The 25,000-nt window shown below is 46.0% G+C and overlaps 3 protein-coding genes across 3 annotated transcripts in view; 2 read left to right on the plus strand and 1 right to left on the minus strand.

The window, feature by feature from the left end:
* Window positions 1–4,787, minus strand: part of hunk (hormonally up-regulated Neu-associated kinase) — a 13,126-nt gene extending 8,339 nt beyond the window's left edge. The window contains exons 1-2 of the mRNA XM_083696419.1: window positions 4,239–4,787; window positions 863–1,155 (exon numbers count right to left, since the gene is read on the minus strand). Of these exons, the coding sequence (XP_083552545.1) occupies window positions 863–1,155; window positions 4,239–4,469 (524 nt within the window). The 5' untranslated portion in view covers window positions 4,470–4,787. The remainder of the gene's footprint in view (window positions 1–862; window positions 1,156–4,238) is intronic.
* A 1,925-nt stretch (window positions 4,788–6,712) lies between these two features.
* scaf4a (SR-related CTD-associated factor 4a) lies at window positions 6,713–15,519 on the plus strand (the record flags this gene model as incomplete). The annotated part of the gene is made up of 20 exons (XM_083694704.1): window positions 6,713–6,853; window positions 8,222–8,305; window positions 8,894–8,938; window positions 9,148–9,309; window positions 9,671–9,806; window positions 9,894–10,030; window positions 10,225–10,446; window positions 10,630–10,718; window positions 10,847–10,931; window positions 11,061–11,255; window positions 11,403–11,485; window positions 11,676–11,872; window positions 12,468–12,568; window positions 12,710–12,823; window positions 12,968–13,124; window positions 13,203–13,309; window positions 13,487–13,640; window positions 13,834–14,007; window positions 14,323–15,045; window positions 15,440–15,519. The coding sequence occupies exons 1-20, from the start codon at window positions 6,824–6,826 to the stop codon at window positions 15,517–15,519; spliced, it is 3,075 nt and encodes a 1,024-aa protein (XP_083550830.1). The 5' UTR covers window positions 6,713–6,823.
* Window positions 15,520–18,742: 3,223 nt separating this feature from the next.
* On the plus strand, window positions 18,743–23,428 carry sod1 (superoxide dismutase 1, soluble). The gene is made up of 5 exons (XM_083690297.1): window positions 18,743–18,900; window positions 19,687–19,783; window positions 20,980–21,049; window positions 22,481–22,598; window positions 22,987–23,428. Exons 1-5 carry the CDS (start codon window positions 18,826–18,828, stop codon window positions 23,092–23,094), a joined length of 468 nt encoding a protein of 155 aa, XP_083546423.1. The 5' UTR covers window positions 18,743–18,825; the 3' UTR covers window positions 23,095–23,428.
* Window positions 23,429–25,000: the final 1,572 nt, after the last annotated feature.

Here is a 25,000-nt window from a genome sequence, read left to right on the forward strand (position 1 = left end):
CACACACACACACACACACACACACACACAGCTAATGTGGGTCATGCTAGCTGATTTCAGGGTCTATTGTGTGTCTCCAATGTCCCCCCAGTAATCATGTTATATAGTATCTACATCGGCCCTCTCTACACAAACACCTTCTGTTCCCATGTCACTAGCTGAACAACAATGATTCTCTCCTCTAGGGATTTTCTGCTTTATCGAAGCTAAATACACACAGTATGATTGCATTGAACAGTATAGATAATACTAACTTTCTTTCTTTATCCCAAAAGCAATCATTGAAAAGAAAATGTCAGTATGAAAACAGTATGAATGATTTATGAATTGACATGTTTTGTGCTGTTTATGTTGAATGTGTTTTATCTTCAAGCTGAAAAGCAGGAAGAATTAATGTAGACTGCATTACTCGGTACACTGATCCCCTAAACTTAAAAGCATTGTAGTGTGGATGGTAAGCCAGCATTAGTCAAATCCTGTCTCATAGAAAGATACGTCAGTTTGTACTACTCTCAAACAGTTCAATGGTCCAACATTACACTCCAGTCATTGAGTAAATGCTCTTACTTACAGATTTACGTTCATGTCTACAATGAGGGCTAAACCACACACACGTAAAGAGGATCATGTTTGAGATTCTGCTAAAGTCAGTTTTAACCTACAACCAGACCTAAGCTTTATTAACCCTTTGAGTACAGATGGCATATGCTGATCCTTTGTTGACCAAAACTAATTGATGACATCAGAAGACGACTGTGTGTGTGTGTGTGTGTGTGTGTAGATGTCTCTGTCTGTGTGTGTGTTTGTGTGTATGTATGTATGTATGTATGTATGTATATATGTGTATGTGCATTCTTCTCACCTGTGTACCACTCCTGCCCTGTGCAGATGCTCCACAGCCATAACCAGCTGGCGGACGTATTTCTGGGTCTCTCTCTCGTCCAGGCGTTTCTTGTCATAGATGCGGTTCATGAGGTTCCCCCCGGGACACAGCTCCATCACCAGGTAATAGCTGTTCTCTGTCTCCAGGATGTCGAGCAGCTGAGTGATGTTCGGGTGGCGGATCATCTGCTGGATGTGGCCCTCCCTCCGCAGGTTCTTGGTCACATAGGAGTCCTTTTTGGCCTTGCGTTTGTCTATCACCTTCACTGCCACCTGGGGGGGGGGGGGGAGAGCAGGGATGGAGGGAGAGAAGAGAGGAGAGAGGGGAGGGAGGATAGGAGGGATAGAGTAGGGGAGGGATTGAGGTACAGATGGAAGGAGAAATGGAGAGAGAAATATGTCAGTCTAGACAGGACAGCTTGACTTCTGAACTCTGTGAGATGTGATATTCTTAACATCTATATCCATGGAGAATAGAACACTGCTGTGGCTTCGAGAGAAAGCATGAAAGAGAGAGAGAGAGAGAGAGAGGGGCAAGACCAGTCCTGTCTAGGGTAACAGGTGAGAGGGTAGGTTGTCTCCACTTCTGCTGTACAAGAGCCTGTACTGGCGTCTCCTACCACAGCTGCTGCCTATGAGGAGCAACACAGCACTGTAACACAGGGGCCCTAGGTCTTGCATGGGGGAAGGGTGTGAGTTTGTGTGTGTGTGTGTGTATGTGTGTGTGGGGGGGGGGGTTACTGGACTGTCATAAATTGAGTGAAAAGCAAACGTTTCTCTCTCTCACTTTGGAGGAAGAGAGGCCAAATGGCCTGTTAATGCCCCCCATTTGCCACATAGATGCTGCAAACCTGTAATGCTGAACAAACACACACACACACACACACGTGCGCGCGCGCGTGCGCTGAGGACAAGCGTACGCAAGGGACCCAGGCAACCTAAATTAGGACCTCTCAAAGCAATCAAACAGAGAGCAGATTATCAAACAGATGGATGGAAGTTAGGACACCCTCTTCTCTGTCCCAGATTCATCTGTCTGTCTGCGTTTCTCTTCTTAATCTGCCAAGACGCTCACAAAAACTTCACATTAGTCACACATCTAATCTAGCTAACCCCCATTCATACAATTAAACACCCCCCCCTCTCTCTCTCTCTCTCTCTCTCACACACACACACACACACCCCCCATTCCAAGGCACACACCACTCATCTGCCCTATGCTATACCAAAGAAATTCACACACAATCCCTTGAATTTCGCTTGAAAATTCGCTTGAATTTCTTCCCGCACACCTACATGCCGCTCCTCTTCACCATACAATGTGAGTTCAAGAGGTTGCCTGCCATGCTTCACAAACCACCTCTACAAGAGGCCATTGAAACAGTCGCATGCCCCCAATAGAGCTAATAACCACATCCATCACTGAAACAGTAGGGGGCATAGTGGGGGGTGTCAGAACAGAGGAGGGAGGGGGGGTCCACTGTGTGGGACCCTTATCTTCTCGTCCTTGCCCTGCCCCCCCCCCCCTGTAATTTCAAGGAGTAACCTCTCATACCCATCTGATATCAGTGAAAGTGTGTGTGTGCCAACCTGTCACAATAGATGACTTCTGTTTATGGCTGAGCGTGTCGATGAGAGAGGGGGGGGGTGCTGTGTGTGTATTGGGGGGATGGGGAGCAGTGTATGTATGTACAGTAGGCCTATATATGAGGAGGGGGGATGGGGAGAGACTGGGGAGAGACTGAGGGGGAGGGGGGGTCATTTTGCCGGGGGGCTTCTGAAGGACATGTTTATCCTGCTCCCCTCACACAGACAAAAGGGGGTGCAGGGGAAAAGTGGGTTACATACGTTAAATCAAAACACATCCATACAGCATGTGCTCTCTTCCCACTGCCCCCCCCCCCAATTGCCCTCTATTTATTTGCCCAACCATAACTGTATGATCTCCATGCCCCCCCCCGTGCCCCCCAGTCACTGACCCCAACCCCCCACCCTCTCTTTTCTCATTTACAGTCTTTCCCAGTGATGCCCATTTGATTTCTTTGCTCCCCATAAACCTCACTGTCCCCCCCCCCCCCCCCCCTATCTTTCCTGCCCTTGCCTGTCCATTCTCACTGCCTCCCCCCACCCCCCACCCCCCTCTGTCTCTCACAGCCATGCCGATAAGATGCTGTAGGACCCAGAGAGCCAGGGAGCGGCGCTGCGCTATGCTTCACTGTGTGTGATTGCCAGCGTTTGCATCATCCTCACAAAGAGAACGAGGGAAGGAGGGTAGAGAGGAGCGTTTTCTCTCCTCTCCACAGCAACAGTGAAAGGGGGTACAGGGGGGCCGAGCTGAGCTAATCCTTAATATGCTAAATAGGAATTTTAGGGCACACACACACACACTTGTTTTTCCCATATGCAAATGTATTGGCTACTCCTCAAAAAACAAGCCCAGTGAGACAAAGGCAACCAGTGGCCAATGGTAGCCCATATCAAAGCCCTGCGCTGGATGAATCACAATGAGACCATTTATCAAACACATGATTTCATATATAAGTACCCACTCTGGTCTCTCATAGGCTGGGCTGTTTGCTTTCTTCCCCTATCACACACACACACACACACACACACACACACACACACACACACACACACTGAGGTGAGATCACCACTAGATGAGGCAGACTCAGTCTGCCTCTCAACAGTGATAGTGAAGAGACACTCTGAGCACACAGCCACCATCCAACACATGGTAAAAGTAAAACACACACACACGCAAATATTGACAGTAGAGCTTGGCTTGAGAGTGTATATCCCCACTGTGCTGGTTCGCCGTCCACACCTGGCACCATAGGGCCCCATTAATAAGACTGCTGGCTGTGTCTGAATGGTGTCGATCACTTTCTCTGTAGTAAGTAGCTGATTATTACACACCTCAATAAGCCTCTGTTATCGAATAGACATGAGTAATGTGTGTTAGGTAAGTAATCCTAATCCATCCGAGATGCCATGTGTCATATTTCCTCGAAAAGTCAAAAGAAAATGTGTATCTCAGCGTGTGTTAAATATATATTAGCCTATCAAGTGATGTTCATGTTAAAGTAGTGATGTTCATGTTGTCAAGTTATGTACAATGTGAAAATGTGCAATTAGGGACTGATCATCATGACCTAAAAATGAACATTCCAATATTGAAACACCAACAATAAACATAAGCAAATGTGTTATTATTATTATTGCTATTATTTTATTGTAGCCCATTTTTCCCCCACGCTAGACCGCGATCTACTGAAGTAACAAATGTTTCCAAAAGTACCAGGCATATCAATGAACAAAACTTTGTCTAAAAGAAAAAAAGCCAATAACCATACCTTTTCCCCAGTCATCGCATGAAGCCCCTCTCGAACTTTGGCGAAGGATCCCTCTCCAAGTTTCCTGCCTATTAGATAGTTCCCAACCCGTTTGGTGTGATAAAAGTTCCGTAGGATGTCGCTGGCTGGACTGCCAAGGGACGCTGGTATGATATTTTCGTTACCGGTAGGAACCGGGGCTTTAACCCCGTATGAACTGTCGACCACCATGTCGCTGTCAGCGGCTGGCATACCCGTCCCTGTCAAACTCACTACACTGTTCCTATAGCCCTAATGTACGTTTCAAACAGGTTACGGTGACCGTTCTCGCTCACCTCTGCGTGCTTTAAATGCGATCAGTCCAGTAAGTAACGTACATGGACGTAAGCTCCTTCTGGTTCTGTCCCTTGTCCTAATGACAAATACTTAACAGAAACCGGAGCCCGCGCCACCTGTTCATCCAAAGCGTCAGCTTGCAGTGCGCTCACTCAGCAGTTTCTTACAGCTTCTCGTGGACTAACGTGCATCAATTAGTTTATATAACGGTTTCAGAAGTCTCACCAAGACTAAAGTAGGCAAATTGACTTGAAAACATTGCCATAAGTCGCGAAAAATATAGTCATTAAACGAATTGTGCCTGTTGTGTCCTTATGAGAATCAATGAAAGTGATGCTCTCGCTCATTAAAAGTTCTGTCCTACAGCGCGCTCCTTCCCCTTCGTGAATACTGGCTAGTCTGTTGAATGTACAGCGTGTTGGTCGGTTTGAAGCGACTTTCCCGGTTGTCTGAGTGGGCGTTTCTTGTTTCTGAGAACTGTGAACGGGATGAGTTGTAATCCTATCAGCGCCGGCGGCGGCGGGACCCCCCCTCCTCACCACCCCAGTTGGAGCACCAAACCCCGCCCCCCACCATGCTGTTCTCACCTCCTATACATCAGGGCTATAACAAAGACCTTACCACGGTGACAGCAAAGAGGGAGCAAATGACAGAACGAGAGGACTATTCTCTCGGTAACTGTAGGCGATTTTTGATAGTTTAAGACGGCTACATGGACTTTGACTATCGGTCTATTGATTTTAAGCAAAGATAAATTGTCAAATGGGATGGAACACTTGCATAAAGGTTTCCGCGCTGCGCCTATCCATCTCCCATTCATGCGTCTTAACGCAAACGAGCCCACTCTGTATGCTACCAATAATGACATCCTAAAGCATACACAGGTGCATGTTCTTTTCTGACTGATATGTTTTTCTGATTAAAGTAGTAACATCTCAAGAGAATTGAGAACAGACTGGCACATTATCCCCCATTTTATTGTCTGCAGAATGTCTCATTTACATTTAGATTTATGGCATTTAGCAGACGCCTTTATCCAAAGCGACGTACAACAATACATTCTCATAGCCTCAATAACACCATACACCATATACTTATTGTACACTGTTCTTTGTTTCTGCCCCATACCTCAATGCTTTACTCTCATATGCATACCCAGTTGCATCAGATTTCATAAATAAACGCCCCCCCCCCTCTCTCTCTTGATTATCATGTACATTTTCTTTTATGGAAAACAGTCTTAAGCGGCACCCCTTTGAAGGTCTTCCCATTGACAGAGAAAGATAATCTGTTTCATCTGAGCAACAGATGAATGACACTGAACACATACATAGTGCACCCTTGACAAAGCGAGACTCTTTTGTCTTGGTAAGTGTCATCCAACATTCAGATATTTTAGGCTTGCAATACATCGGGGTTTGAGAAAAAAGCAATCTTTCCTCATGTTTTGCAAACGAATACAAACTTCAGTAACTAACTAGTCTCTAGATGAATTGAGGATCAACATCAATATCCATGCTGTGAATAAGAGGTGAATAAAATATGATTCCCTGCATTATTGTCACCTCAGCACATGTGCGATACGTGCTTTGTTTATTCGACCATGAGGTCTAGACAGACGGAGTACACTGGTGGGGTATATCAAATGAAATTGTAACACCATCTGTTGGCAAGATATTAGTATTACAATCATAAACACTTCAATAAGTTATGAATGAGTACACCAGCTAAATCCGTCCACGTCAAGTGGTACTTGCAGTCACAGTGGGGCTATTATGAAATAGCATGTTGCAGATGATTTCCACTGCAGATCATATTGGCTGATAAAAATATTTGATTTTGTCCAAAATGTCACAGCACCTGCTGCCCTCCATTATACATTAATTAATGTCATTAGAATACATATCAAAACCCCAAACAATATAAGATACACGTTGTCAGTTACTTGTACTTGTAACACTTGAGAACTATAGGTAACATTGTACCTCCGAGAAACAATATCAAATGTTACTTTGTAGCCTATAGTTCTCCTCAAGTTCAACCCTTTGGTTCAACTCAGGGACACGGTGGAAATCATACTACAAGATCGCCATCATGTGGCCAAATAATGAAACCTCACTTCCAATCCCATCCTGCCTCGCTTCATACCCGCCGTCCGCCTGTGAGAGATCCACTGGTAGCGGACATGTTAGACCGGCCCTTTCGGGAATAAACAAAACATTAACCGGGGAATTGGCTGCCAAGGGAAGCGGTAGCTTGATCGGGCAATCATGGACGCCGTCAACGCTTTTAACCATGAGGTAAGCATGCCCGAAGGGCGCCCACAGAGAGGAGAATTCGCCTGCAAAGGGACCGTCGTGTGACGGGCACCAGTCTCGCAGTTGTCCTGGATGCGGGCGAGGAGGCCCCTCACCCAGATGTATTCAGTCGCATAGGCCTAGCCAGCTGTGGGGTGTCCAAAACAAGGCAGAGTTGTTCAGCTAATACTCCGATGTGTAGAATATGTGTCGCTAGAAATGGTCGAGGTTGGCCTTATTGATGTGGCAACTCAAACTATCTCTGGCTAACCAGCCAGCTAGCTGAGCTTTGCTAGCTAAGTCCTTGCGTCACCTGCCTGTGGTAGCTAGCGAGCTAACGTAAGATAGCGATTCAGGGAGAATAACATCTAAATGGGTTATTGCTGCAGAATAAGTCGGAGTTGGTACAGTAGTAGCTGGCTAGCTATCTATTTAAACGTCCCATGCACAGAAAGCTAGCTATTGGGGGTAATGGCCACTGGCTGCTAGCTAGTAAACAACGAGATGATAATGGGGGATGGCTAGTTAGCTTTAGCTGGCACATCTTGCTAGCAGCACATTCGGGCCTGGACTACTGCCACTACTGTCAATAGAGGTACCTTGCCAACTCTTTTTTTTTTTCAGGAAGTATGGCTGTCCTTACAAGAATGTTGATGGATAGCCAGCAATTAATGAAAGTTGTTTTTTATTGCTGTATAGCCTGTACTGGTTAGTCAATCGAGTGAATACCTTCACCCTGTTGCTGATTGCATCAATTATAGTCCTGATCACGGACAGTTGTAGAAGGGTGATCGTGTTTGGCACTGTGCTAGAGGTAGAGAGAGATGGAGGGAAGAGTGAATGTACTAGCTCTGGACCAGGGCATAACGTACAGCTTGCTGATGGACCAGAGTTGGGATGCACTATGGCAGTAGGGTTAGGCCTGCAGTTCCCAAACTTGGGGTCAGGACCTCCTGATTTCAAATTGCTTGTCGCCTAAAAAATGCTCTAATTGGTTGGATGTGAAAACACTGAAATATATGCTACAGGTGTAACACACAGTTTGTCTTCATACAAAATAAAAAAAAATGTGTGTCTTATCTACCAAATCATAGAGGTTAGTTTAATTTTCTCAGGGGACCCCTTTTTGAAATCAAGGGACCCAACATGGGATCCCGACCCTACATTTATGAACAGGTGCATTAGTGTTACTAGACAGCAGCTGGAGTTCCCATTTGGTCTGGGTGGAAAAGGTCAGTTGAGTGCAGAGAGGGTATATGCATACTTGATGGGTAAACACTTGCTGATGACTGCTCTCTCTCACCTTCTGTTTTTCACTCTTTCTCTCTCTGTCTCTGTCAATACCTCTATTTCCTACATTTCTCTTGCAAGTTGTTTGCATTAATGGACATGAAGCCCCCAATTTCTCGGGCGAAGATGATCGCCATCACTAAATCAGCCATTAAAGCTATGAAGGTAAGTGAGTGTTTGTGTGTGTGTGTCCAGTATGTGTGGGTGTGTGACCACAATGACACATGTACAGCATTGTAAATGCAAAACATAAAGTGTGTAAATGCAAAACATAAAGTGTGAGGCATTCTGTAAACGTAAACAAATCAAGTGTGATGCAGGTGTATTGACCATGAGATTCAATGTCAAGTTCCTACTTCTTCTATGAAAATAGGCTTGCTGCGATTATACGAAACGTCTTACCCATCCTCCAAACCACACTCTATGTCTCTGCCTGTCTGAGGCTGACCCTCACCTCTGATTGGTGTATTGGTGAAATACATGTTTACAAAGGCCACTATTGAAGAAAACATAATCACATGTTTTAGCAATACCAATATTATGGTCCAACGACCTACACTGAGCAAGTCATGGTCACGAGTATAGCCTGGAGTCATAGTGATAAAAACATGTTCCTGCACCCGTTGTTTAGAAGACTTTTGAAAACTAATGCAACCCCTGGTACAGTATTGATCCGTGTCTGACATCTCAGCAAGTCAACAGCTCACACCAGTCGCTAAAAATGTAACCTAGCCTCTCTTTCCTCGTCCCCAGTTGTACAAGCACGTTGTCCAGATTGTCGAGAAGTTTGTCAAAAAGGTAAGGAGCAACATCTCATCTCTCCAACTCAAACTTTAGACAGGTGATACTACCCTACATTGCGGGGCGCATTGCTGTCAATTCTCTAGCTACCTGAGAACGTGTCAAACGTGCGGCTAGGATCCTCTGGTTTCTCTGGCCACCTTCTCCGAGCGTGGGAGCTGTGTTGCTCTGAGCGCTTATTGTGTCTCTTCTCTCCTCCGGTCTAGTGTAAGCCAGAGTTCAAGGTCCCTGGCCTGTACGTGGTGGACTCCATCGTCAGACAGTCTCGACACCAGTTTGGCGCAGACAAAGATGTGTTTGGCCCAAGATTCACCAAAAACATCACAGGGACGTTTGAGAACCTCTGTCTGTGTCCCATGGAGGACCGGGTAAGGCCATAATGGTGGTGGTGGTGGTGATGAAGAAGTCATGGTGTAAATTATTTAGACCTGGATGAGGACCAAATGGCCTTTAGAAGAGTCACTTGTGATGGAGGATCTGGTTCCTCTCAAGGTTCTTCTTACTTACTGTTTGGTCTTTAATGATGTAGGTCATGGTCGGGGTTTTAAACAATGCGTGACAAATGTATTTGTATAAAGCTCTATATGAAGAAAATGTCAGGGTGGTACTTGACTAAACCTTCCTCTTTCTTTCCCTATCTCCCACTCTCTCATTATCCCCCCTCTTCTCTTAACCTTCCCTCTCTCCCTTCTTCACCCCCCCCCCCCCCACCCCCCCCCCTCTGTCTAGAGTAAGATTGTGCGTGTGTTGAACCTGTGGCAGAAGAACGGAGTGTTTAAGATTGAGGTTATACAGCCTCTCTTAGACATGGCTGCTGGATCCAGCAGTACTGCAGGTTACACAGATACAGACGACCCAGACCCAGGTATGTGTGTGTGTGTGTGTGTGTGCGCGTGTGTGTGTGTGCGTGTGCGCGTGCGTCCCTCTGCTCACAGTGTCCCTCTCCTCCCAGGTTCTCCCCCCTCTCCAGTGAAGGGGCCTGTTGCTGCAGTAACAGCTAACTCCATAGTGGCTGCCGTCCCTCAGCTGCAGAACTCTGATGCCTTTGCTGCTGTAGCACAGCTTTTCCAGTCCTCACAGGGGCAACAGGTGTGTGTGTGTGTGTGTGTGAGTGTGTGGGTATGTGGGGGTGGGTGGGTGGGTGGTCCAGGGGGGTTGTGGTGTTGTATTCATACATATGAATACAATTTGGCTAGTGTTATGATGCTATTCATCCCTGGTCCCCTCAATCTCTCATTGCTTTCTAACTCTCTCTCTCTCTCTCTCTCTCTCTCTCTCTCCAGCTCCAACAGATGCTTCAGACCTTCCAGCAGCAGCCAGGAAAGCCCCAGCCCCACACCCCATCCCCAGCCCACCTTCACCACCTCCAAGCCCAGACACATCCTCATCCCCATCTCCAGTCCCAGAATCTAACCCCTGGCATGGGCACGGCTGCCCAGCATCTCCCCCTCCCCACCCAGCCCACCCTACCCATCCAGCAGAAGACGGCCTTTGACAAGGTGGCAGTGAGTCCCTTCTTATTATCTCTGGCCGAGTGGGAGTCCCTCCCTGTCCAGCATGGGTGAACGGGGATGTTTTAGTCAGGCGTTGAAGCTGGGGGAAGTTTGGTAACACTTCCCACACAGTCTGCATTTAGATTTGGTATGATATTTGATATGTGTCTGAACCTCCCCTGCTGTTTCCTCTAGACTCTGCTGGACCGCTTTGACTACGATGATGAGCCAGAGGCAGGAGACGAGGCCAAGAAGGATGACACATCCTCTGCTCAGCCCCCTTTGTAAGAAACCATGCCCCTGTCTCTGATTCATCTGTGTTTCAATGTTTTCAGTGTACTATAATCTAATGATTGTGTGTGTGTGTGTGTGTGTGTGTGTGTGTGTGTGTGTGTGTGTGTTGTGCTGATAGTACACAGCAGCCACCAGCCTTCCCCCAGCACATGGACCACTTTCAGTCTCATATGATGGGCATGGCACAGGACCCCTCACACCAGGTAATATATTCTGCACACAGATGCACCTATAATCTCAACCTCTTTCTCTCCTCTCTCTCTCTCTCACACACACACACACACACACACACACACACACACATTCCTAACTGCCCATGGTTTCTCTACCAGATGTCTCTTCCTCCCAACGGCCAACTCCAGGGGTACGGGCTGCTGCCAGGGCAGGTGTACCCAGGGATGATGCCTCCTCTGGGGCAGGGACACCCAGGTCAGCCTCTGCCTGGCTCAGCTGGACCACCAGGGTATCCAGGAGGATACCCCACCCACAACGAGGCCTTCAGCCAGCACATGGCCCAGCAACAGCAGGTGAGGGACCATTGGAACCTGGAGAAGTAAAACGTACTTTCCAGTTTAAAGCGATGCCCCGTGGGTGATTGACTGCGGCCATATTGGATGTACCATTTGGAATGTTTTTAGATGATGCTTATCACATGAATGTCTCGTCCTCCCCAGGATGTGTGTATGGAATTGGACCCTCCGTCCATGAATGAAGGGAGACATCAGCCTGACGGCAGGAGGTCCCGCTCAGGCTCCAGGTAAGGATCTGACATCTGACCAGGCCTGCATCCAACCTGGATGGGAAAGATTGGCACCGTTCTACAGTCTGTCCCATCTAAATAAGGTTAAAGATGAGATTTCCCGCTCATTGATTTGGGCGGGTAACTATTGCTTGCAGTCTCTGTGCTTTCCGAGTTACGGTACAGTGAGGTTTGCGTTCCTCTGCAGGTCCCCTAAGAGGAGGAGGTCGCGGTCCAACTCTCGCACACGGCGGTCCCGACACAGGCGGTCTCGCTCGCGTTCCAGAGACCGCCGCCACCACTCCCCCCGCTCCCAGGAACGGAAGGAGCGAGAGAAGGACAGAGAGAAAGAGAGGGAACGAAGGCAGAAAGGCCTCCCACAGCCCAAGGCTGAAACATTGAGCGGTGAGACATCTCTTTCCCTGTCCCAAATCAACCACTCACCCCCCCACCCCCCCCCCCCCCCCAGGTTTTTTTCATCTGTCTGTTCTCTCGGCGACAGACTTTTGAGCGCTCCACACTCCAGAGTTTGTCAAACATAGCTTGTTCAATGGTTACTGAGCAGTCAAAATTGGGTGGGCCGTTGGATGTTCAAGATGAAATTGCCGACAGGTCGTAAGCACCAATCAGATATCACAAGAAAGCACATCCTGTTTTGAAATTAAAAACTTCAAATATGCTTTTTAGTTTGCTTAAGCCTAACTGACTAGCTAGCTTCAATAAACAACTCTGTGGGGGTGGGGGGAGGAGCTTTATCAGGCTCAATAGAATTTCGTCCTCTGTGTTTTCGAAGAAGATCCAATCACATTGAGTAATTTATTTATTTTTGCTCCATCTCAGAATGCCCATATAAGACTAACAGGCGTTGTGTCTGAGATACATCGCCAGGGAAAAGAGGCTAGCAATATGGTAATAGCTTGATTGGTTTTCTGCCATATTTCTTACATCCATCTGTCACCTTCGGTTTTTCTCTCTCTATCTATCTCTCTCTCTCTCTCAGTGTGTAGTACGACTCTATGGGTTGGTCAGCTGGATAAGAGGACTCAGCAGCAAGACGTGGCTTGTCTACTGGAGGAGTTTGGCCAGATCGACTCCATCAACGTGAGTTTATCTGGTTCACTTCAACCTCCTCTCTTCCGTACAGCTTATTATATACATGTTATTAGCAGGACATGGTGCTGCCTCCATACTGTACTAATACCCTCCTCCTTCCCCCTCTCCTTTCTCCCCTCTTCGGTTCAGATGATTCCTCCACGCGGCTGTGCCTATATCGTCATGGTGCACAGGCAGGATGCCTTCAGAGCCCTGCAGAAACTCAGCCGCGGTTCCTTCAAAGTCAACCAGAAAACCATAAAGGTAAGAAGCCTACTTACTACCAACGGTGGCCATTGGCAGACGTGTAAAGGAATTGAATTTGCGTGGTCCGAAGGTCGTTATTTCAAATGAGAGCAAGATAAGATAAATAGAGTGAGTGTGTCTGTGTAACTCCCCTGCCCTCAGATTGCGTGGGCGTTGAATAAAGGCATCAAGACAGAGTATAAGCAGTACTGGGACGTGGAGCTGGGGGTTACATACATCCCCTGGTCCAAGATCAAACAGGACCAGCTCGAAGGACTCAGCGAGGGCGGAGTGCTGGACACGGACACTCTCTCACCAGGTAAAGACACACACACACACTAACACATTGGCTCACTATTGCTAACATATTGGCTCACACTTTGTCTTGTTTCCACAGAATGGAGGGGTGTCAAGAATAACCTGGAGCAACAAGAGGAGTTGGCACAAAATGGCCGCTCTGAGCCGCCGCAGGCAGAGGAGACTCCAGTGACCACTCCTGTACAGGTGAATGCTGTCTTTATCACTAAACCCAGCCTTAAGCCTTCCTACTGAAAGGATTAGATGAATAATACACAATATGGAGTCAGCTAGGCGGGACCCTATTACCACAGCTTTCACAGGAGAGCTTGTACTCTGCACTCTTCTGACAGTAGACTCTGTTGTTCCCCCCCTTTCCCCCAGGTTCCCCCAGTGCAGCCTATGGGGGGTGTGGGTTCTCTCCAGAACCCAGGCTTCCACGGTCCCATGGGCATCCCTCCCCCCTCCTTCCCTCCTGGTGTCCTTCCACCTCCCCACTTCATGAGACCAGGCTTCAACCCCATGCAGATGCCACCAGGTAAAGATTCACCTGGTGATTCATCTGTTAGTCCCCTATAAAACACTGTGTCTGAGTCTGTCTGCATGTCTTTCTCTCACGCAATCTCTCTCCCGTTCTCTCTCTCTCTCTGTGTCCGTCTGTCTTCATCCATCTCTCTAATGTTGTCTCTCTCTCTCTCTCTCTCTCTCTCTCTCTCCTGGTCCTGTGGCAGGTTTCCCTCCCCCTGGTGGCATGCCTCTGGGCCCCCCTCCTCCCTCTGCAGGGGGGATAGAGGACCCTTCTCTGGATCCAGCAGGACTGGGCCCCAGGAACAACAGTGAAGGCCCTGAGGGGCATAACCTCTACAGCAACCAGGGGCCGATACCACCCCAGATGAACGCTATGGGTCAGTCCAGCACCAGGGGTCACAGATACAAACCGTTTCAGGCCTCCGTGGTCAATATGGCATATATTGCATGAGCAGAGTGTTAACCCTGATGGTCCTGGCTGAAATAGCAAATCAAGCCATTCATACTACCATGGCCAACTAGGTTGTTGTTGTTGTGAATATGTTCCCAATCAACCTACCTAGTAAAATCAGGTTAAACACTTGGACTACCAAACAATGAGCAGAAACTCATATTTTGTAGTAATGACAATGTTTGATTGACTAGTGCAACAGTGTTTCAGGACTACTTTCAAACTTGTGTTTTCCTCTCAGGTAACCAGGTTGGTGGTCCACCGGGGAACATGCAACCACCATCGGGTGGTCTTCTTGGGGCTCGGCCCGGTATGATCCCCCTTCAGCGTCCTCCCGTCCTTCCTCCTCCACACATGCAGCGCTTCCCTCCCCCCCATCCCCTGCGGCCTCCACACCCCAACATGCCTCCTATGCCCCCCCAGATGATGCACAGAGGACCCCACCCTCAAATGATGCACCACGAACCCCCATCCCCAGGGGGGTTTGGAATGCCCCCTCCCCACTCCATGAGGGGTCCCTTCCCTCACCATGGGCCTCTCCCTGGCCCTCCTCCCCCCTTCCTGAGACCCGGAGCTCCCCGAGGACCAGAGGGACCTGAGGAGATGGAGGGCATGCCCTTCAGGAGCGAGAGGCCTGGATTCAGGGACCGAGACCCGGAGAGGGACTGGGACAGGTTTGGGGGAGGCAGGCGGCCGTTTGGTGACGGGGGAAGAGGAGGAGGAGGAGGAGGAGGGGGGGCGGGTGAGAGGTTGGATGGAAGGGATCGGTTTGGAGGCTGGCAGGAGGAGGGGGGTGAGCAGAGAGGAGGAGGAGGAGGAGGATGGGAGAGAGAGAGGGACAGAGATAGAGACAGAGACCGACGGGACTGGAGAGACAGACGCAGCAGTCCAGAGGGAGAGAGGGAACGAGGAAGGGGAGAGGGAGGAGATAGGGATCGAGGGAGGGGAGAGGGAGGAGAGAGGGGTCGAGGGAGGGGAGAGGGAGGAGAGAGAGAGCGTGGGAGGGGGGAGGGAGGAAGGGGAGAGGGAGGAGAGCGTGATCGTGGGAGGGTGGAGGGAGGAGAGAGGGAGCGAGGGAGGGGGGAGGGAGGAGAGAGAGAACGAGGGAGGAACGAAGGAGGAGAGCGAGAACGAGGGAGGAGCGAAGGAGGAGAGAGAGAGAGGGGGAGAGGAGGAGATGGAGGAGAGGTGGACAGACCGAAGCGATCAGAAAGGCCCAGAGACAGAGAGAGGAGCACGCGGTGGGACAGGGACGATCGAAGGGGAGAGAGGGGAGAGGAACCAGAGAGCACGGACAAATTGCAGAACTCTGACAGCACAGAACAACCCACTACACCCGTTGTTTCCACCAAATCTAGTAAAGAACCCAGCAAAGATTCCGAAGAACCTCTCCAACAGAAGGAGGAATCCAAACCCTCGGCCCTTCCCTCCGAAGTGACTGCTACAGATCCACCGCTACCCGATCCCTCGGCCAACACTGAACCCACAGAGAAAACACAGCAGGCAGAAGCAGAGGCAGAGTCATAGGCTGGCGGCTCCCTAGTGCTTGAGGTAGAAGTCACCCTTAGCCATAGACCCAAGGATCAAGTTACCCTATCCCCAGTCCTAACCATCAGGGGGATGGAAACACTGTGATACTGTGCTAGTGGTTAAGGACACCCTCCACCTACTCTGTCTGAGTCTGTCCTCCAAAAGCCTTCTCTCCTTGTTATTCATGACCTCTCTGCAGAGAGGACCTGATAGATACGGTGAAGATGGAAATCTGTCCTTCATGCCCAGTAGTCAAGGAGAAGGAGGTTGGGAAATGTAGTGTTTTGAGGGAATCGGGTCACGGTTGTAGACGACGCAGACCATCGTTGGGATCAATTCCATCTCACTTCAGTCAATTCAGCAGAAAGTTAAATTCATCCATTTCTATGTGCCATTCATGCAGAGAGGATTATGAAAATTCTTTCATTGAGTTTCAGTTCCCTGAAATTGACAGATGCGAAATGTAATAGTCCTCGACACACACTCATACATGTCACTTGAAGGCATTATACTGTAACTGAACGGACTGAGGCGAAATGTTTTTATCTGACTTGTCGGCTTGTCCTCGGTCACCACACCCCACTTTGGAGCTGGAATGTTGTTTTTAAACACGAAGAAAAACCAAGTGCAAATCATAAAAATGAGTATTAGACTGTATGCTGTATATATGCTTTTTACCACTCAAGACGTATGTGTTGATTCTGAGGGGTAATAATAATGGTCTTTTATATTACCCCAGTCTTGTTTCAAAGACAAAAACTAATGGACTCATTCAAGAAAAAAAAAGGCCCTTTTTGCTGTAATGTTAACTCAAGATGTTTACAATGCTAAGGAAATAAGATGGTTTTTTTTAAACGTTTAAGTTAAAAAGCAGAACACATGAAAATGTAATCTTCTCCAATATTTCAGCCATAGGGAATTGTTTTTAATAAACTATTTTCGTATCAAAATAATTTTCCTCTTGATTTCCTTAGAGTATTTACATCCATTGCAATAGTGTTCCTTTATTAGGATTGAGTGGTTAACCTTCATCACTTTATATCACTTTTGTATCTGTTCATTTCTCACAAAGCACGCTTGATTTTGTTTGTTCACACTCATTTAACTGCTGTCTCTCCATGCATAATCTGATCTGGATCTCCAGAGTCATGTGGTATCGAATCTTTTAGTGTTCAGGCTTTGTGTATGGTATATGAGTGGACTGTGTATATAACATGTTTTGGCATAATGTTCAGCTCTGTTATCTGTCAGTGCCAATTAACAAAGAACATGCAATTGTTGTTTAGTTCAGTCTGTCTTCTCCCAGAAAAGCTGGCTCGTGGTTAAGATTGTAAGATTGGTAGGATCAGAAAATAGGCCAATGGTGTATAATGTACCTACAGCTGCACCACCTCTCACAATCTGAGATGTCTGCATCAAACTGTATTTATACAGCACAGTTCATACATGAAGGTAACACAATGGACTTCACAGAAAATAAGAAACAAATAAAGGCAAAATATTAAAATCAAAGTATGAAGACAACATGTGAGGACTGCATGGTGAATTAAACCTCAAATGTAATAAAAGGAATGAGCTAAAATAATGACTAAGGCCAGCAATAAAACAGGATAAAATACATGACTAACATACTAAAGCACTATAAAACACCCTAAATAAAAGCACGGTTAAAAAGGTATGGTCTCTCTTAAAAATATCCACAGTTTCAGATGTAGCTTCTCGTCTTGAAACATGATAGCTATCTATCGATATTTGTAACCACTATTTAACACGTATTGTTTTTTAATCTAATCATTTATTCGTAGTCTGTACAGTGGGGTTTGCAACATGTTCATGTGTGGTCAGGGATGTTATTTGCAGTTTGGTGTATGATGTAATTTTTAACCACTATTTCACACGTATTACTTTTTATCTGATAACACATTCGTAGTCTCACAGTTGGTTTGCTAAATGTTCATGTGTGGTCAATGGTCAGTTAGGGATGTTATTAGCACTATTAGAATAATAAATAAATATTTGAATAATAATAATAGCAATTTGTGAAGTCCGCGTTCACTAACGTGATAAATTAGGGTTCGGGTTAAGACTTCCGGTTTCGTTTTCGCGACTTCAAAATAAAAGCGCCAGGTAAGTGATCACTGGAAATCATGGGAATGGGATCACAATATGTTTTTATATTTTTCATGAAAAAGGGAAATATTACGTAAACAATATACATGGTCTTTATAATTTGCATATTCGTGCAATTACAAGTAATTTTACATATGGCATAATAGACTGTATACAAATGTTATTCCAAGGCTAAACTTGCTATTTACTACCAATCTACTCATCAACGCGTCAAGAAAATGGATCAAGTGGGTTTTAACCATGAGAGGTGTCTAACAAAGTGTTGATGGATTTTTTACTGTGGCCATAAAGTGCAATGTGCCCTGTTTGGACTGCATCGGGCACATATAACGGACTGTACACACATATTTTTACAAGGCTATACTTTATATTTACCACCAATCTACTCAGCAACACTTATAGAATCAAACCCAAGTGAATCTGAATCATGAGCGGTGTCATACTAAGTGTTGATGGCTTTTTACTGTGGCCATACAGCTCCATCAGATAACGATCTGTACACAAATATTTTTCGAAGGCTGAACTGGGTTTTTCATACCAATCTACGCAGCAACACTAACAATATGAATCAAGTGAGTTTCAACCATGTATTGATGACTTTTTATTGTGGCCCAACACTGCTCATGGTTGAAACACGCTTGATCCATATTCTAGAAGTGCTGCTGAGTAAATAGATAGTAAATATCAAGTTTAGCCTTGGGAAAATATTTGTGTAAAGTTAATCATGTGTGTAACCCTATGCAGTTCAGCAGTCTTTCATCAGGGTAATTAGGATGTTAGAATAATTACAAACCCTTCTACATTAGGAGGATTAAACATTTTAATAATATTTCCAGAGATACGTTAAAATAATATTTGTGGTTCCTTTATGCATATTAACTATTTTTAAACGCTTATACAAGTTTAACGTGGGCGTTTTTATTTTGAAGAAATCCTCATATGCATACACACGAGGTAGGGGGGCGGAGTTCCACTATGATCGTTCACTGAACACAAATACAAAAAAAAACACTTGCAAGTAGGTTGCACTTGAGCTCTCTTTCCATCCAGCAGGATTCAAAACTGACACATTGAAGTTGCGGAAATGGTGCTGAAAGCAGTGTGCGTGTTGAAAGGCACCGGAGAAGTCACCGGGACCGTATTCTTTGAGCAGGAGGAGGTAAAGTATCTGGTTTGTCAGGGAGATTAATTCGTTTATTTAGGTTATTCTCGATCGCAGCTTTGCCACACTTGTGTGACAGGGCCGCGATGAGATAACGAAGCTAGCAAATGTTAGCCAGCTAACGTTCATTCACAAATTTGGTTTAACTAGAAAGTGTCAACAAACCAGCCAGCTATTAGCTGATCCAAGTGGAGTTAGTTCGACAGGGATCACATGTTATGCTGTTTCTGCAGACTTTGCTAGATAGCTATTTTTCAAGACTTTGCAACCTAGCTAGCTGAAATAGTTGCTTACGTTGTTAGATGACCACTCTAGCTAGCTAAGTGCTATCGAGCTCTCGCCGGTTTCATTCAAGGTGCAAGCGACGTAGTACTGCGTGGTTTGCGTGGTGACATTGGCCACATTTATACGGCCCTTCAGTGTTAATGATACATTTAAGTCAATGCATTCTGTTTGCTGGACCCACAATCTTAACAAAAAAAAAAACCCACCCACGCACTGGTTATATATATATCTATATATCTATACATAGATATATATAATAAAAAAATAACGCCTGTTGCATAAAGTCGTGCGAGTTTGGCTTATGTGCTATGCACAGACTCGAATAAAACGAATGCGAATTCATAAGCATTCAGCCTCCAAACCAAGTGACCACCGTTTTGCTGAGTCATTGCAGCCTTGGCCCATTTGACTCTGCCCTGTTGTAGCTTCTTTCATCGAACTGTGTCTCTCCACCTCTGCCAGCGTGTTAAGTAACCCTTGTATGTCTCTCTCTGTCAGGTTGACAATGCTCCAGTGAAGCTGACGGGAGAGATCTCAGGACTGGCTCCTGGAGAACATGGTTTCCATGTCCACGTGTTTGGAGACAATACTAATGGTGAGCATTTGACTGAACACCACACAGTCTTCAGGAATGAACATGTTGCCTATAGGGTTGGGCGGTCTAACTAATACGGTATCCAGCAGGATTTGAAGATGCCCACGCTGTGCTTTTCAATACCATCATAACATTTCTGCTCCATTATCTATCAAACTGCCAAATGAACGCTGTTTGTAAATTCACAATGTAACAGCACCGCTGCCAACGTGGTCGAAGAAAGAATCACTATATTTCACCTTCAGGAGGGTAACTTTTTTTTTTTAGGTTAAAGAAGGAGAAAAATGACTACTTCTAATAACTTGGTCTGTAAAAGATAGCATTTCAGATTCCGACCTGACGATAAAAGAGAGCCTGCAGATTTGGACGAGGTTGTTGGCAGTATTTTCCTGAAAAATGTGACAGACGGAGATTGGAACACTAATGGGAACTAATCTACACTGGCACCTGAAACTGACACACCCATTAACGGTTGCATGGATGAGATATCTGTATCAGGTGCTGCCGTATGTGTCATTAAGCGTCCACTTTGCCACACCCGTCTGGAAACTACGGTCAAAATGCCAACAGACTAGCTTTTTTCCAGAAAACCACACGGTGGACAACACTGTTGATGCAGTCCGTGCTCACTTATGGATTGGAAATTAGATGCTAATAATCTCTCGGCCATAACGTCTGACAATGCTGCTAACATTGCAGCTGCCATCAGGGCCCAGAATTAGCCATGGCTCAACTGTTTTGGTCACATCCTCAATCTGGCGGTGACAAACGCAGCGCAGGACCAGGTGCAACGGATAGAGCGGGTCCTCAGAGTCTGTGGTGCCGTTACCGCTGCCTTCTCAAAAAGAAGCAAGCGGAATTAGGATTTCCAGAGCATAGTCTCATAATGTAACTAAATCAACATTTTATAGACAAATGATCGCCTATAGGCTATAGGACATGAGACAAGTTATATTATTATGAATGCAGCGTGTGATGCTTCTTAAGCTATCATATTATGCTATCCAACTGTTTAGTTTGTCAAGCTCTACATGGGATGTAAAGTTTCAATTACTGTTTAGGCTAAATGTCATACGGTATAGCAGTCACCACATAAATAGTTACTTGTAATTACTTGACTAGTGCAAAAAAAGCCCACTATACCCCACTGCTGTGAGTGGATACAATGTGTTAATGACCCTCTTGTGTCTTTCCAGGCTGCATCAGTGCTGGTCCTCACTTCAACCCCGAAAACAAGACCCATGGAGGACCAACTGATGAAGTCAGGTGAGTCTGGTCCCGAGGCTGATCATAGAGCAGGATTTCCCAAATGGTGGCTGCCTCCTTTTGAGTCACTGTGTAAGATTGGCTCCTGGCTAGAAACACTGGTTTTGTTTGTTTTTATGGTGTATTTCCACGGCTCAAACCCTAATCACCTCCTAGACCGTGAATCCGGCTCTTCACACGTGACGTCTACTTCATGTAGGCTATGCGTTGACTATAGACAACTACTCCTATGTTGGCTGAACCAACCGATTTCTAGCAGAACCAATCCAGTGAAATGGTCTGAGGTTTGAACCCTAGTCCTGGTTGTGTCATGTGGTTTGTTTGACCGTAACTGACAGCCAGTCAATGGCCTTTGGTCTCATGATACCTTTTTCCAGGGACTTTACATCCTGTGACCTTTACATGCCAGGCCTCAAGGCTCTCGTAGGTTCAAGGTCCAAGGCTTCTTTATTATCCGCTAGGGGAAATGAGCTTTGCAGCCAGGGTTCACAAAGACAGAATACAAAAAGGACAACATCACAACAACATTAACACAATAAATCACAGAGCTAGTTCAGAGAAATGGAAATTCATACCAAGTACAAAAAGTGCAAGTGTGCAAAATGTGCTGGGGTAGTACAAGGAATACAGCTAAAATGCTATTTTCCATTAAGCATATCAATAGCACTTGGGATAAAGGAAACATGAAATATTTTAGTCCTCCTAAGTCCTCCAAGTGTGTTCCTAATGGACAGAATTAGGTTACCAAACCAAGCAGTAATACAGGATGTTTGAACAGATTAAATGAAACTTCTGTAGAAGAGTCATCATCTCAGTAGAAACATTAAGAGTTAATTTTTCTCAGGAAAAAAAGTCTTTGCTCCACCTTTTTAGAGGTAGGGTCAACATGGGATTCAAAACAGTTTGTTATCAAGAACAATACCCACATATTTATAGCTATCCATTAGGTCAACACCTTGTAATAACAGTTGGCAGTGGGCTTGGTGGTGACTTCCTGAAATCAATGTTCATGTCTTTCGTTTTTGACACATTAAGATGGAGGAAAGACTCATCGCACCAAGCCACAAAATCATCCACCCCCGGCCCATGATCCTGTTTCTCCCCTTCAAGGAGGCTAATAATTACGGAATCATCAGCCAACTTTAAGATGTGTCTGTTCTCATAGTTGCTGTGACACTCATTAGTGTACATGATGTAAAGAAGGGGGGAGAGACAGCAACCTCGTGGGGAACCGGTGGTAGAGCTGGATGTACTGTATGTCGCGTTGTAAGACATGTGGCTGGTATAAGACTATGGGCAGCGCCAGTCTCACACCAAGGCTAATGTCTGCCAGGGATACTTACCTCAGATGGTCTCTCCCAATTTCCCTGTACCCTGACAGTCCTTTACCCATTCTCCCGTCTGACATGGCATGTTCCTGCTTGTCCCCAGGCACGTTGGGGACCTGGGGAACGTCACTGCAGGAGCAGACAACATGGCTAAGATCAACATCAAGGACAAACAGCTCACCCTCACCGGACCCCGCTCCATCATCGGCAGAACGATGGTGGTGAGTGTTATGCAGTTGTCATTTGTACTTCTCCTCTTCAACTACGGTCATGCATCCCGAACTCTGTTGCTGTGTGTGACGCTTTGCAACTTAACTTAGTGTGTCGAATAGGAAAATCCAAACTGTGAAGGTAATTAAAGAATTAGGAATTACCATTCCGTGCTACTTGCACTAGCAATGAGGCTCCTAGACCCGTCTGAGATGTTGCCTTCTGTTATAGTGATGCCAGTAACTGCAGGGCATACACTCTATAGACGAAGCCCTCTTTTTACCATCCTTATTAGATGAAGCTCTTTCCATGTTCATGAGATGAGGTGAACCAAAAGGCTAGCCGTCCGCCATCTAAACTGCCGTGGTTTTGTAACCACACGCTCTCTCCCGTCTCCAGATCCATGAGAAGGCTGACGACCTGGGGAAAGGAGGCAACGAGGAGAGCCTGAAAACTGGCAACGCAGGAGCACGCATGGCCTGCGGGGTCATCGGCATCACCCAGTAAAGCCTCTCACCCGCCCGCCCGCCCGCCCACCCACCCACCCAGCCACCCAGCAGTCTGGGAGCACTAGAAACCACTGTCGCCTGCAAGGAGACCAGCATAGCTGTCCCACTTAAAATGAAGGCTCACTGATGTACTGGTTTATAATGATCAGAGAATAAAGCACTTAATAAACCAATAGATCAGCCCTGCTTTACCAGTCCTGTCTTGGACTGTTCTCTGTAAGATGTCTGTGAGTATCAATTGTGTTCCAAAGAGTTGGTATTGAATCAGTGGAGTTGTATACATATGTTCGCCCCGCTGTGTGCAAAGTTACCCAATAAATTGTCACTGGTAATACTTTTTTTAAATTATTTTTTTTATGCACTTCTTGCGAATGCCATCATCATTGGTATTGCAGGTGTAATGCTGTGGTTGTGACCCTAGATGGCACCATTTTCCTCTTGTTTATTGAATGTTTGGCCTCTAGGATTTCTGATCAGGCTTAGTTTTCACAAGTATGCAGGCCTTCATGTCCTTTAGGTTTATTATTAAATGTTATTCATATCCTATGCATTGTTGTGTATGTATTTGGTAAATGCCAATATCTGGGGCAGGTAGTATGTATTTGGTAAATGCTGGTATCTCAGGCAGGTAGTTCAGTGTCAGGAGGTAGATCTCAAATAGGTTTACTTGATCTTGTTAAAAGTCCAATGCTGATCATTCACTGCACAGCACAGATCAGATTAGTGATACAATATTAGCAAGATCACTTGTTGAATATACATCGCATGTCATCGCAATGGATATCATAGTTGACTCCATCCATAAAAAAACAGTCTGTATGCGTCTGAGCATATGAAAAAGGCTATTCGGGTATCCTTTGAAATATAAATGGTATTTTATGATTGGAAATTTCAATCTGGTATTGAAGTCATGGCCATTGCTCTTCCTTCTTTCAGGATTGGCAGGTCGCCTCCTTGACATTTGACTACATATTTGATACTGCTATTAGACAGCTGTGGCCTACACTAGCCAAATCACACTCACAGATGGCCAGCGTATGGCTGCTGAAATTACATGCTCCAAAAGGCCTCTGTTCTTTTTATGGGAATGGTGGAGAATCCCATATCTAGAGACTTGGCCCCATCTACCCTCTTCTCCAGGGGAAATGAGAGATTGGGGGGTCTTCAATAGAGAGAATCCCCCTGGGAGAGAGAGAGGAAGGCTATAGTGCACGCAGATGGATTTGTTAGCATTGAAAATTCATAAAGTGGAATGATTGTGGGGCAAGCTATAGAGTGCAGATGATTGGTTCATGCATTTCCAATGCTAACAAAATGCAAACTGTTTTTTTAACCTCCCTCCCCTAGTTTCTGAGGAACATCCCCACGACGTTGTGTTGTGTGCATAATGTGAAAAGGGTTGAGAAGCAGTATGTTGGGCCTTTGAGAATGTTGCGCTGTAAATTATGTGTTTTCAGCTGTGAAAAAGCAGCTACTGATTGTATCAGTCAAGTACACAACTTCAAAAGAAGAGGGATACTGGAGTTTTGTCAATTTGAAATCTCATCTGGTATTCGGAAAGCCTTGGGAAATCCTTTGAAGAAAGCAGCTCCAAAGGGGGGGAAACCCGTTTGAAATGAGTGACACCTTGCAACACGTTACACCAATGAAAAACTTTGCTTAGGCAAAGCTCCAAAAAAAACAGAATTCAGTTTTTCCTTCAGGTTATCTTCCATCGACTTCAATGTTGCAAACTAGCATAGGCAACAACCCTCTGCTAAATACTCCTATCCGGTCGGAAAAGGGGGGGGGGGGTAGGGGGGGTTTAGGGGGTGTAGAGAGGGGGTTGCTGGCCAGGAATTCATAGAAGCAGTCTACATCATGCTGTGGACATGAAATGTGTATATTTGTGCAGACAGATGCAG

Source organism: Argentina silus, assembly GCF_951799395.1.
Source record: "Argentina silus genome assembly, chromosome: 2".
Classification (NCBI taxonomy): domain Eukaryota; kingdom Metazoa; phylum Chordata; class Actinopteri; order Argentiniformes; family Argentinidae; genus Argentina; species Argentina silus.